Raw genomic sequence first — 14,545 nt, 5'->3', positions numbered from 1 at the left:
GAACGACCATAGCTGCCGTGTCTCCAACGATGACCTGATCCATGTCTTTGTTTCCTGTTGTTTTGTGACTCAAAATGTCTTCTTCCAGACTGACCATGAATACTACTTGATTGTGATCTGACACTATCTCTTGACTGCTGGTGAATATTATGTGGTTGTGTGTGACCAGATCCCAATTCACCATGTTGAGATCCAGCATGGCTATGAGCGGATGCTGAGTGTCTTTGTGAGATGGCTGATTTATGTTCGCTGTCAGTGGACTCATTATGAACAGGTGATCTTCTTGGAGTTATGTGGGAACTACTCTCTGGGGATTGTCCATGGCCAGAATGAGCGTGTCTAGTACTACCTTGGGACTGTTCATGACCAGTTTGATGTCTCTCTGAATGAGTGGATCCTGCCTCTCCATGTTGAGATCCAGCGTGGCCCTGAGAGGATCCTGAGTGTCTGTGGGAGATTCCTGAGTGCTCTTCACTCTCACTGGACTCAGTGTGAATAGGCGTCCTTTGTGGAGTTGGTCTGGATCCAGAACGTGTGGATTGTCCCTGCGAAGACTGTGAATGTCTAGTGGTGTCCCTAGACTGTCCATGAGATATTCCCTGTTTTTCTGAATGAGTGGATCCTGTCTCTCCATGTTGAGATCCAACGTGGCCCTGAGAGGATCCTGAGTGTCTGTGGGAGACGCCTGAGTGCTCTTCACTCTCACTGGACTCAGTGTGAATAGGCGACCTTTGTGGAGTTGGTCTGAATCCAGAGTGTGTGGATTGTCTCTGCCCAGACTGTGAACGTCTAGTGGTGTCCCTAGACTGTCCATGAGATGTTCCCTGTCTCTCTGAATGAGTGGATCCTGCCTCTCCATGTTGAGATCCAGCATGGCCCTGAGAGGATCCTGAATGTCTGTGGGAGATTCCTGAGTGCTCTTCACTCTCACTGGACTCAGTGTGAATAGGCGTCCTTTGTGGAGTTGGTCTGGATCCAGAGCGTGTGGATTGTCTCTGCGAAGACTGTGAATGTCTAGTGGTGTCCCTAGACTGTCCATGAGATGTTCCCTGTCTTTCTGAATGAGTGGATCCTGCCTCTCCATGTTGAGATCCAGCATGGCCCTGAGAGGATCCTGAGTGTCTGTGGGAGATTCCTGAGTGCTCTTCACTCTCACTGGACTCAGTGTGAATAGGCGTCCTTTGTGGAGTTGGTCTGGATCCAGAGTGTGTGGATTGTCTCTGCCCAGACTGTGAACGTCTAGTGGTGTCCCTTGACTGTCCATGAGATGTTCCCTGTCTCTCTGAATGTGTATATCCTGCCTTTCCATGTTGAGATCCAGCGTGGCCCTGAGAGGATCCTGAGTGTCTGTGGGAGACGCCTGAGTGCTCTTCACCCTCACTGGACTCAGTGTGAATAGGCGTCCTTTGTGGAGTTGGTCTGGATCCAGAGTGTGTGGATTGTCTCTGCCCAGACTGTGAACGTCTAGTGGTGTCCCGAGACTGTCCATGAGATGTTCCCTGTCTCTGTGAATGAGTAGATCCTGCCTTTCCATGTTGAGATCCAGCATGGCCCTGAGAGGATCCTGAGTGTCTGTGGGAGATTCCTGAGTGCTCTTCACTCTCACTGGACTCAGTGTGAATAGGCGTCCTTTGTGGAGTTGGTCTGGATCCAGAGTGTGTGGATTGTCTCTGCCCAGACTGTGAACGACTAGTGGTGTCCCTAGACTGTCCATGAGATGTTCCCTGTCTCTGTGAATGAGTAGATCCTGCCTCTCCATGTTGAGATCCAGCGTGGCCCTGAGAGGATCCTGAGTGTCTGTGGGAGACGCCTGAGTGCTCCTCACTCTCACTGGACTCAGTGTGAATAGGCGTCCTTTGTGGAGTTGGTCTGGATCCAGAGTGTGTGGATTGTCTCTGCCCAGACTGTGAACGTCTAGTGGTGTCCCTAGACTGTCCATGAGATGTTCCGTGTCTCTGTGAATGAGTAGATCCTGCCTCTCCATGTTGAGATCCAGCGTGGCCCTGAGAGGATCCTGAGTGTCTGTGGGAGACGCCTGAGTGCTCCTCACTCTCACTGGACTCAGTGTGAATAGGCGTCCTTTGTGGAGTTGGTCTGGATCCAGAGTATGTGGATTGTCTCTGCGAAGACTGTGAATGTCTAGTGGTGTCTCTAGACTGTCCATGAGATGTTCCCTGTCTCTGTGAATGAGTGGATCCTGCCTCTCCATGTTGAGATCCAGCGTGGCCCTGAGAGGATCCTGAGTGTCTGTGGGAGATTCCTGAGTGCTCTTCACTCTCACTGGACTCAGTGTGAATAGGCGTCCTTTGTGGAGTTGGTCTGGATCCAGAGTGTGTGGATTGTCTCTGCCCAGACTGTGAACGTCTAGTGGTGTCCCTTGACTGTCCATGAGATGTTCCCTGTCTCTCTGAATGAGTAGATCCTGCCTCTCCATGTTGAGATCCAGCGTGGCCCTGAGAGGATCCTGAGTGTCTGTGGGAGATTCCTGAGTGCTCCTCACTCTCACTGGACTCAGTGTGAATAGGCGTCCTTTGTGGAGTTGGTCTGGATCCAGAGTGTGTGGATTGTCTCTGCCCAGACTGTGAACGTCTAGTGGTGTCCCTAGACTGTCCATGAGATGTTCCCTGTCTCTCTGAATGAGTGGATCCTGCCTCTCCATGTTGAGATCCAGCGTGGCCCTGAGAGGATCCTGAGTGTCTGTGGGAGACGCCTGAGTGCTCTTCACTCTCACTGGACTCAGTGTGAATAGGCGTCCTTTGTGGAGTTGGTCTGGATCCAGAGTATGTGGATTGTCTCTGCGAAGACTGTGAATGTCTAGTGGTGTCTCTAGACTGTCCATGAGATGTTCCCTGTCTCTCTGAATGAGTAGATCCTGCCTCTCCATGTTGAGATCCAGCGTGGCCCTGAGAGGATCCTGAGTGTCTGTGGGAGACGCCTGAGTGCTCCTCACTCTCACTGGACTCAGTGTGAATAGGCGTCCTTTGTGGAGTTGGTCTGGATCCAGAGTGTGTGGATTGTCTCTGCCCAGACTGTGAACGTCTAGTGGTGTCCCTAGACTGTCCATGAGATGTTCCCTGTCTCTCTGAATGAGTGGATCCTGCCTCTCCATGTTGAGATCCAGCGTGGCCCTGAGAGGATCCTGAGTGTCTGTGGGAGACGCCTGAGTGCTCTTCACTCTCACTGGACTCAGTGTGAATAGGCGTCCTTTGTGGAGTTGGTCTGGATCCAGAGTATGTGGATTGTCTCTGCGAAGACTGTGAATGTCTAGTGGTGTCTCTAGACTGTCCATGAGATGTTCCGTGTCTCTGTGAATGAGTAGATCCTGCCTCTCCATGTTGAGATCCAGCGTGGCCCTGAGAGGATCCTGAGTGTCTGTGGGAGACGCCTGAGTGCTCCTCACTCTCACTGGACTCAGTGTGAATAGGCGTCCTTTGTGGAGTTGGTCTGGATCCAGAGTGTGTGGATTGTCTCTGCGAAGTCTGTGAATGTCTAGTGGTGTCTCTAGACTGTCCATGAGATGTTCCCTGTCTCTCTGAATGAGTGGATCCTGTCTCCCCATGTTGAGATCCAGCATGGCCCTGAGAGGATCCTGAGTGTCTGTGGGAGATTCCTGAGTGCCCTTCACTCTCACTGGACTCAGTGTGAATAGGCGTCCTTTGTGGAGTTGGTCTGGATCCAGAGCGTGTGGATTGTCTCTGCCCAGACTGTGAACGTCTAGTGGTGTCCCGAGACTGTCCATGAGATGTTCCCTGTCTCTGTGAATGAGTAGATCCTGCCTCTCCATGTTGAGATCCAGCGTGGCCCTGAGAGGATCCTGAGTGTCTGTGGGAGATTCCTGAGTGCTCTTCACTCTCACTGGACTCAGTGTGAATAGGCGTCCTTTGTGGAGTTGGTCTGGATCCAGAGTGTGTGGATTGTCTCTGCCCAGACTGTGAACGTCTAGTGGTGTCCCTAGACTGTCCATGAGATGTTCCGTGTCTCTGTGAATGAGTAGATCCTGCCTCTCCATGTTGAGATCCAGCGTGGCCCTGAGAGGATCCTGAGTGTCTGTGGGAGACGCCTGAGTGCTCCTCACTCTCACTGGACTCAGTGTGAATAGGCGTCCTTTGTGGAGTTGGTCTGGATCCAGAGTGTGTGGATTGTCTCTGCCCAGACTGTGAACGTCTAGTGGTGTCCCGAGACTGTCCATGAGATGTTTCCTGTCTCTGTGAATGAGTAGATCCTGCCTCTCCATGTTGAGATCCAGCGTGGCCCTGAGAGGATCCTGAGTGTCTGTGGGAGATTCCTGAGTGCTCTTCACTCTCACTGGATTCCGTGTGAATAGGCGTCCTTTGTGGAGTTGGTCTGGATCCAGAGTGTGTGGATTGTCTCTGCCCAGACTGTGAATGTCTAGTGGTGTCCCTAGACTGTCCATGAGATGTTTCCTGTCTCTGTGAATGAGTAGATCCTGCCTCTCCATGTTGAGATCCAGCGTGGCCCTGAGAGGATCCTGAGTGTCTGTGGGAGATTCCTGAGTGCTCTTCACTCTCACTGGACTCAGTGTGAATAGGCGTCCTTTGTGGAGTTGGTCTCGATCCAGAGCGTGTGGATTGTCTCTGCCCAGACTGTGAACGTCTAGTGGTGTCCCTAGACTGTCCATGAGATGTTCCGTGTCTCTGTGAATGAGTAGATCCTGCCTCTCCATGTTGAGATCCAGCGTGGCCCTGAGAGGATCCTGAGTGTCTGTGGGAGATTCCTGAGTGCTCCTCACTCTCACTGGACTCAGTGTGAATAGGCGTCCTTTGTGGAGTTGGTCTGGATCCAGAGTGTGTGGATTGTCTCTGCCCAGACTGTGAACGTCTAGTGGTGTCCCTAGACTGTCCATGAGATGTTCCCTGTCTCTCTGAATGAGTGGATCCTGCCTCTCCATGTTGAGATCCAGCGTGGCCCTGAGAGGATCCTGAGTGTCTGTGGGAGATTCCTGAGTGCTCTTCACTCTCACTGGACTCAGTGTGAATAGGCGTCCTTTGTGGAGTTGGTCTGGATCCAGAGCGTGTGGATTGTCTCTGCCCAGACTGTGAACGTCTAGTGGTGTCTCTAGACTGTCCATGAGATGTTTCCTGTCTCTCTGAATCAGTGGATCCTGCTGAGGATTGGCCCATGCCGGATGTGTGCTTCCCGCAGCAAGAGGAGTGACCTGAGCTAGACCCATGCTGCCCCAAACCAGAGGACTGGCCAGAGCCAGACTCGTGCTGTCCGAATCCTGAGGACTGGCTCATGCCAGACCCGTGCTGCCCGAAGCCAGAGGACTGGCCCGTGCCTGACCCATGCTGCCCAAAGCCAGAGGACTGGCCCGTGCCTGACCCATGCTGCCCAAAGCCAGAGGACTGACCAGAGCGAGACCCGTGCTGCCCAAAACCTGAAGACTGGCCCGTGCCTGACCCGTGCTGCCCAAAGCCAGAGGACTGGCCCGAGCCAGACCCGTGCTGCCCGAGGCCAGAGGACTGGCCAGAGCCAGACGTGTGCTGCCCGAGGCCAGAGGACTGGCCAGAGCCAGACGTGTGCTGCCCGAAGCCAGAGGACTGGCCCGAGCCAGACCCGTGCTGCCCGAGGCCAGAGGACTGGCCAGAGCCAGACGTGTGCTGCCCGAAGCCAGAGGACTGGCCAGAGCCAGACCCGTGCTGCCCGAAGCCAGAGGACTGGCCAGAGCCAGACGTGTGCTGCCCGAAGCCAGAGGACTGGCCAGAGCCAGACCCGTGCTGCCCGAAGCCAGAGGACTGGCCCGTGCAAGACCCGTGCTGCCCGAAGCCAGAGGACTGGCCAGAGCCAGACCCGTGCTGCCCGAGGCCAGAGGACTGGCCCGAGCCAGACGTGTGCTGCCCGAAGCCAGAGGAATGGCCCGAGCCAGACCCGTGCTGCCCGAAGCCAGAGGACTGGCCAGAGCCAGACGTGTGCTGCCCGAGGCCAGAGGAATGGCCCGAGCCAGACGTGTGCTGCCCGAAGCCAGAGGAATGGCCCGAGCCAGACGTGTGCTGCCCGAAGCCAGAGGACTGGCTTGAGCCAGATGTGTGCTGCCCGAAGCCTGAGGACTGGCCCGAGCCAGACCCGTGCTGCCCAAAGCCAGAGGACTGGCCAGAGCCAGACCCGTGCTGCCCAAAGCCAGAAGACTGGCCCGAGCCAGACCCGTGCTGCCCGAAGCCAGAGGACTGGCCAGAGCCAGACGTGTGCTGCCCGAAGCCAGAGGACTGGCCAGAGCCAGACCCGTGCTGCCCAAGGCCAGAGGACTGGCCAGAGCCAGACCCGTGCTGCCCAAAACCTGAAGACTGGCCAGTGCCTAACCCGTGCTGCCCAAAGCCAGAGGACTGGCCCGAGCCAGACCCGTGCTGCCCGAGGCCAGAGGACTGGCCAGAGCCAGACGTGTGCTGCCCGAGGCCAGAGGACTGGCCAGAGCCAGACGTGTGCTGCCCGAAGCCAGAGGACTGGCCAGAGCCAGACCCGTGGTGCCCGAGGCCAGAGGACTGGCCAGAGCCAGACGTGTGCTGCCCGAAGCCAGAGGACTGGCCAGAGCCAGACCCGTGCTGCCCGAAGCCAGAGGACTGGCCAGAGCTAGACGTGTGCTGCCCGAAGCCAGAGGACTGGCCAGAGCCAGACCCGTGCTGCCCGAAGCCAGAGGACTGGCCCGTGCAAGACCCGTGCTGCCCGAAGCCAGAGGACTGGCCCGAGCCAGACCCGTGCTGCCCGAGGCCAGAGGACTGGCCAGAGCCAGACGTGTGCTGCCCGAGGCCAGAGGAATGGCCCGAGCCAGACGTGTGCTGCCCGAAGCCAGAGGACTGGCTTGAGCCAGACGTGTGCTGCCCGAAGCCTGAGGACTGGCCCGAGCCAGACCCGTGCTGCCCGAAGCCAGAAGACTGGCCCGAGCCAGACCCGTGCTGCCCGAAGCCAGAGGACTGGCCAGAGCCAGACGTGTGCTGCCCGAAGCCAGAGGACTGGCCAGAGCCAGACCCGTGCTGCCCAAGGCCAGAGGACTGGCCAGAGCCAGACGTGTGCTGCCCGAAGCCAGAGGAATGGCCAGAGCCAGACCCGTGCTGCCCGAGGCCAGAGGACTGGCCAGAGCTAGAGGTGTGCTGCCCGAAGCCAGAGGACTGGCTTGAGCCAGATGTGTGCTGCCCGAAGCCTGAGGACTGGCCAGAGCCAGACCCGTGCTGCCCAAAGCCAGAGGACTGGCCCGAGCCAGACCCGTGCTGCCCGAGGCCAGAGGACTGGCCCGTGCAAGACCCGTGCTGCCCGAGGCCAGAGGAATGGCCCGAGCCAGACGTGTGCTGCCCGAAGCCAGAGGAATGGCCCGAGCCAGACGTGTGCTGCCCGAAGCCAGAGGACTGGCTTGAGCCAGACGTGTGCTGCCCGAAGCCTGAGGACTGGCCCGAGCCAGACCCGTGCTGCCCGAAGCCAGAAGACTGGCCCGAGCCAGACCCGTGCTGCCCGAAGCCAGAGGACTGGCCAGAGCCAGACGTGTGCTGCCCGAAGCCAGAGGACTGGCCAGAGCCAGACCCGTGCTGCCCAAGGCCAGAGGACTGGCCAGAGCCAGACGTGTGCTGCCCGAAGCCAGAGGAATGGCCAGAGCCAGACCCGTGCTGCCCGAGGCCAGAGGACTGGCCCGTGCCAGACCCGTGCTGCCCGAAGCCAGAGGACTGGCCTGAGCCAGACGTGTGCTGCCCGAAGCCAGAGGACTGGCCAGAGCCAGACCCGTGCTGCCCGAGGCCAGAGGACTGGCCAGAGCTAGAGGTGTGCTGCCCGAAGCCAGAGGACTGGCTTGAGCCAGATGTGTGCTGCCCGAAGCCTGAGGACTGGCCCGAGCCAGACCCGTGCTGCCCAAAGCCAGAGGACTGGCCCGAGCCAGACCCGTGCTGCCCGAGGCCAGAGGACTGGCCCGTGCAAGACCCGTGCTGCCCGAGGCCAGAGGAATGGCCCGAGCCAGACGTGTGCTGCCCGAAGCCAGAGGAATGGCCCGAGCCAGACCCATGCTGCCCGAGGCCAGAGGACTGACCCTTACCGGACCTATGTTGACCACAACCAGAAGACTGACTTGAGCCAGACCCGTGTTGACCACAGCCAGAAGACTGACTTGAGCCAGACCCATACTGGCCACAGCAAGACTGACCTATGCCAGACCCATGATGCCCCAAACCAGAGGACTGACCCGAGCCTGGTCCATGTTGTTCACAGCTGTAGGACTGACCTGAACCAGACCCATGATGACCACATTTGGAAAATTCATTTGGACCAGACCCTTTTTGATGAGAGTTTGAAGACTGTCTACAAGAACCAGATCTATGTTGACCACAACTAGAAGACTGACTTGTTCCACAGCCATATTTTGCACAGCAAGAGGACTGACTTGAGCCTGTTCCTTGTTGTCCTCCACAGTTTTGTGGTTGACCACATTGTTTAGATTCACATCTTCTCTGACTACAAGACTGCCTGCAGGAACTAGGATCAGATTGACCATATCCAGAGGACTGCCCTCCTGAGACACATCTATGACCTTGTCCTCCACTACTTCCTGATTGACAACCTGACTGAGGACAGCTAGATTGGTTTCCTGGCCCTTTAAATCTACTTGTCTGATAAGAGCTAGAAGCATTTTGTGGCCTTCCACACCCACCTGAATTACTATAACCACATTCATGACTTTGTCTCCTACTGTCTCCTGAACCTTCAGAGCTAGACCCAAGATTTTGTCCTCCACTCTTTCTTGACTGCGTAGAGTTTGATTCATGTTCACTAGTCTCTAGTCCATGTGAAAAACCTCCATGACTTTTCCTTCCCTGACTCTTTGATCCAGATACATATTCCTCCCCAGATTCCCTAGAGGGGCTACCATATGACTTGTTTCTTTCCCGTAGTTCCCCGGAGTTAGAACCATGTCTCTCTTTGCCACTGCTCCAGGAGTGTCCAGAACCAGAGCCCTGATACCTTTTCTCAGATCCTTCAGAGCTGGATAATTCACCTTGCCTTCTCAGCCTCCTGGAGTTGGACCCATGTCTATATTTTGCAGTACCCCTCGAGCCCCCAGAACTATATCCATGCTCCTCTCCCTCATTCCAACTTGAATGTCTGTAACCTTTTTTCCGTCTTGGTGTCTCCTCTTCTTCTTCTTCTGTTTCATTTTCTTCCTCTTGGTATCGGTGACCATGCCTATGCTTCTTTGACCCTGAAGCTTTGCAGTATTCTTTGCTGAGAACCTTGTTGCAGGCCATGGCCAGCTTGAATACCATCAGAAGAAACTCGGTAAAGTCTAGTCTTCGATCATGGTCTCGATCCAGCATATGCATGATGACATCTACTGTGTCTGGATCATCTGGGTTCTGTATATAAGTGACATACCAAGGGAGACCTGATCAGTGTAGCCCACATCACCAGCTAAAACAATCAAGTAGGGCTATGGATCTCTAAGTACTTGACATTCTCTAGTTTTAGTCCAATCAAGTATTACTTTCAGTTAATAGGACCTAGTAAATATGAAGGAGTAATAGAAAATAGAGACTATTGGACTCCTTCAAAGAAAACATTTCAAGGATTTAAGCTAGAAGTTTGTGTGTTCAGGTATGCCATATGGGAAGGAGTGGAAGAAACCAAGTTCGGTTAACTGGTATATCTTAGTTTTATATAAGTTTTAAATATACATGTTAACCTATTCTGTTAGGACATGTTATTTTGAAGTCAATACAGTCTTTCCCAAGTAGATGGGAAAAAGTACTTTTTTTTTTCTGGCCACATTGGTAACTCCTTTGTGGACAATATCCAGACTCTCTACATTTTCCCCTACTTGACAGGATAATTTATTATTTCATGTCTTAGTATAAATTTATTTTCTGCTTTTTCAGAAGAGAAACCTGAGTGCATGAGAAAGACTATGTCTATAAGGTGGGAGTACACAGAAAAGTGAGGAAGAAACATTGGCTTTTTGAAAATACATGTGCCTTAATAAACTTTATAATGTCCAAAAAAATCTCCTTATAGTGTTTTCTCAAAGACCTTTGGAGCTTTGCCCTTTCTAGGTAATCTTGGTTCTATAAATGAGCACCCGCAAGATCCTAATGGCCTTGCACATGATCCTTACCTTCAGAATTGGACGAAATTCCTTCTCCAGAAGTTCCTTTAGTTCATCCTTGCTCAGTGTGCCACATTCCCCATCTTGCTTTGTATATTTATAGAAAATATCTATGACAGTGACAACACTTCTTAAAAGATCTGTCATCTTTTTGCAAGTTTAAGTAAACCTAGAATGAAAAAGTAACAAAAAAGTATCATTATTTCTTTTCCTTTTAGTTCATCTGCACTCTCATTTTATTTTATTGTTCAAGAACAGAGTTGGGGCTGGGGATGTGGCTCAAGCGGTAATGCGCTCGCCTGGCATGCGCGGGGTGCTGGGTTCCATCCTCAACACCACACAAAAATGAAATAAAGATGTTGTGTCCACCGAAAATTAAAAAATAAAATACTAAAAAAATTCTCTCTCTCTCTCTCTCTCTCTCTCTCTCTCTCAACAAAAAAGAACAGAGTTGGATCTAAGCATCACACAGTTCTCATTTTAATATCGTGATTTTTTTTAAACCTTCTGTTTCTTTTAAGCCTCAAATACAAGTGTGGATCAGGGATTTTACAGCACTGTTCAACATAGTGAAAACTTCATTAATTTTGAATTACTTTGCTAAGTTCACGTAATGGCATGTTGCTGGTCCAACTGGGACTAGATCTCAGGTCTCCATATTTTTAATCGTGATTGAATATAGTCTCTACATGTAATCTCTCTACAATTTGGGTACTTTTGTGACTTGGGTGTTGCCCTAGAGCTTCCAAATTTTCCAGAACCACCTAGACACCATTGCCCCAATCTCTCTAGTTTTACTGCTGCTGTTCTTGAGTCAAAAGTTACTGTCCTTCTACCATGACATCTGCATCCCCCCCCTTTGGGCATCAGAAGGTAAATTGGACCCAAGTCCTGAACTCAGCAAATTAAAAATGGCAAAATTAGCCAGTCTCAGCATTTGATCAAACACTGTTCTTTTTCATTAACAGGTAGAAAAGCTCAGCAATGGAGGCAGGAGTTTGACTAGCAGATAATTAGATCTTGAAGCAGTAGGAACTGAACAAGGAAAAGACTCTATCACAATGTTAGACTCTTTCCTATTTGAGCTGCACAGACTAGAAAAAAATGACATACAACAAAACAAAAACAGAGTATGGAATGGCCTAAAAGAAGACAAGTTTTTACTTTCATTATTCTTCTCCATAAAGGTATACTTATTCCAAAAAGACCCCAGAATAAACTAAGCTAACCCCAAAAACAACCAACAAGAAAGCAACAAAAAGAAAAAAATGAGGGCTGGGGATGTGGCTCAAGCGGTAGCGCGCTCGCCTGGCATGCGTGGGGCGCTGGGTTCGATCCTCAGCACCACATACAAACAAAGATGTTGTGTCCACCGAAAACCGAAAACTAAATATTAAAAAAATTCTCTCTCTCTCCCCCCTATTCTCTATTCTCTATTCTCTCTCTCTCTCTCTCTCTCTCTCTCTCTCTCTCTCTCTCCTTTCTCTTAAAAAAAGGAAAGAATGACAAAATCTGTACAATTTCTGCCTTATCTCATACTCTTGGATTTCTGCAATGGGCAACACCAAATGTTCACAGAGGTAGCAGGATGAAATTTTCTCTTACCTGGTTCACCAAAGGAACAAGTAGGATAGAGCCTGATGCAGCTTGCAGGGTGATGGTGGATTGAAATAGTGATCCTTATATAGCTTGTGGGTGATCCTTATAACATGTGGGTGCTGTCCTCTGTGGGAAGGGCTGATAATTTTCAATCAAATCTATCTCCACCTCTCTACATGTTTATCTTCCTCCTTCTTCACATTCTCATCTATAAGGTGATTGCAGAAAGGCTGGCACTGGGCCCCACATTCCAGTATGAGGACATGTTGCAGGACACTTTTTTTAGGGTCATAGACATGTAAGAAGCAGAGACTTTGTTTTAGAGAATTCACATAATTCATTTCCTTTATCTAGTACCCTTAGAAAGTAGCAGAGTGTAAGAGACTTGGCAGGTGCACAATAAATGCTTATTTAATTAAAAGTGAACCCAAGCTACTAGGTTTACTTAACTCCTGTCTTTTTGCAATTATAACTTCCATTTATTAATAATTTACTATGTTCTAGTGTGCTGAAAGTATTTCACATACCATATCATCTCTTCACAACATTTCTGAATTTTTATTTCATTTTACAGATGAAGATACAAGTTTAGAAAGTATAAAAGTATTTAGAGTCATAGCTAGAAGATGGAAAAAACAGGATCATATCTACTTTATTGTAGCACCATTGCTCTTAACCATTTCACTAGCTACTCTGTATATTTATTGCATAATTATTATTCAAGAATTCTGGACCATTTTAGGTGTGTCAGGTCCAGTCAAATGCAAATAATATGAAAGAGTAATGTACAAGGCAGAAAAAAAAAAAGAAAGAAAAAGAAACATTCTCTTGCCTTATGAAGGCTCTTTTGTAGGCTTTCAAAGTAAAATGGGCTGTATATAAAATGATGTTTTCAGAAGTGTTCAAGATGAATTTAGAGTGGGCTTTCTTCCCACACACTGTTATACATTGGTAATTTGGTCTCTTTGGGACAGAACCCTTGGGAAAGTGTCAGTTACATAAAATATATCAAATATATTTGAAGGTAGCAAAGATAATCAGAAAGCTATGTTAGGCATGACAAGCCAGCTCTTCTGTACTTTGCCACCAGTTGATTATGAGAGTAGCTGTTGTAAAGTGCTCACTGTCTTCTAGACATGGTGGTTTTACAAACTTATCTATTTATTTCTCATAGTAACCTTGTAAGGCCAGTATCACTGTCATCCCCGTCTTACATATAAGGAGGTGGAAGCATAAAGAAATTTAAAAGTGTGTTCAGATTCACACCTAGTCAGTGGCAGCACTGATAGAAACCATGCTGCCTGATGCTAAGGCCTGCCATTTAACCACACAGTACACCTTGTATCTGGGCTCATCAGCTCCTGTCTGGGCACTTCTTTGGGACAGTTAGCATATCTTATTCACCTCATCATCTAGACAACGTCTGGAGCTTGATAAATCCTTAGAATGAGCATCTGTTCACAAAATATTAATGAATTTGCCCCTGAGCTATCACAGCCAGGGAGTCTTACACCAGCACAACCGTAGAGCAAGTTGTCTTCCCTTGATATATAGTCATTCTCAATTGTATGAATCTTTTAGAATGTTGTTTTTGTTAAAATGATTTCTGCTTAAGGCAGACTTTTAGGCCCCAGACTCCACCTTGAAACAGAATTTTAAAGCCATCCCCTTAGAGCAACTCCAGCATTCTAGTTTAGAGCTCTGGAACTCGCCATCGTTTGTCCAGTCTCAGAACTCTGCCATTTACTCTTTTGTACCCTTTGCATTCAGGTTTTTCTTCCTCTTCTCATTTGCATGCCATATAGATAAATTATAGACTTTTAGTAAGAAAGACTTCAGTTCAAATCTCAGCTCTGCCTTTTACTAGCTGTGTTATTTGAGCAACAAGTAAGCTTTTCAGCCTCAGCTTCCAAATTTAAAGAATGGGAATAACAACATCAACCTCACTGATGAAAATAATTTGTGGCACGAAAGAAAATGCTTAGTAAACTATGTAATTATTGCAAGCTCATTTTTACTAAATATTTCATAGCATCTAGCACAGTTTTTTTAAATATTTATTTTTTTAAATTGTAGTTGGGCACAATACCTTTTTTTATTTATTTTTATGTGGTGCTGAGGATCAAACCCAGGGTCTCGCATGTGCTAGGTGAGCGTCCTACCACTGAGCCACAACACCAGCCCAAGCACAGGGTTTAATATGTAAGAGGTGCTTGATCATGTTTGGTAAAAACAAGTTAGAAGCCAGTAGTAGGCCTTTTATGGCAGAAATAGTATTTCTCTGTCAAAAGTATTGCCTGGAAGGTAAATCCTGACTTTTAAAAATAGAACATCTTTATTGAGACATAATTCATACATCACAAAATTTGGCCTATGATTTAGTGGGTCTTATTGTACGTACTGTTGTGCAAGACAGTCCTGGCTCGCATCGTGTCTGTGTCCTTAGGTAAGTTTCCCCACTTTCAGTTTTCCCTTACAAGGTGTTATTAGTGTCAGGGTACAAGTGGACGCATTTCAGATTATTTCAGCAGCAATTCTGAAGGACAATTATTGTCACCATTTCAGAGATGATAAGTACCATTTGGAAAGGAAGCAAAGTACTGGGTTCTAAGGAGGAATTTGATAATCAGCAGAGACTTGCTTGCCCGGGTTCTGAAAAGTTATTTAGTCCAAAGACTCAGAGGCTTGGAATGCTGAGCTAGGGCACAGTTTGGCTATGACATTTCCTGTCTGGTTGTCCTTTCTTTCTTATTTTTTCATCACCCTTGGCTTATTCCAAATTCACGTTGCTCTAAGCTACCAGGAACCACCAGAGGCTTTGATTAGAGGCCCATTTGGTGAAGCTTATGCACTGTT

The 14,545-nt window shown here is 49.6% G+C and overlaps 1 protein-coding gene across 1 annotated transcript; it reads right to left on the bottom strand.

Moving 5' to 3' along the window:
• Positions 1-3,636: 3,636 nt before the first annotated feature.
• On the bottom strand, positions 3,637-9,311 carry Flg2 (filaggrin 2). Its single transcript, XM_071618661.1, has 3 exons — positions 9,101-9,311; positions 3,777-8,266; positions 3,637-3,714 (listed from the first exon to the last, which is right to left on the bottom strand). Exons 1-3 carry the CDS (start codon positions 9,309-9,311, stop codon positions 3,637-3,639), a joined length of 4,779 nt encoding a protein of 1,592 aa, XP_071474762.1.
• Between the last annotated feature and the right edge of the window lie 5,234 nt (positions 9,312-14,545).

This window comes from Marmota flaviventris, chromosome 10, assembly GCF_047511675.1.
Source record: "Marmota flaviventris isolate mMarFla1 chromosome 10, mMarFla1.hap1, whole genome shotgun sequence".
NCBI classification, from domain to species: Eukaryota; Metazoa; Chordata; class Mammalia; order Rodentia; family Sciuridae; genus Marmota; species Marmota flaviventris.
The sequence above is the reverse complement of the archived record's forward strand: the minus strand, read 5'-3'. Positions and strand labels throughout refer to the sequence as shown.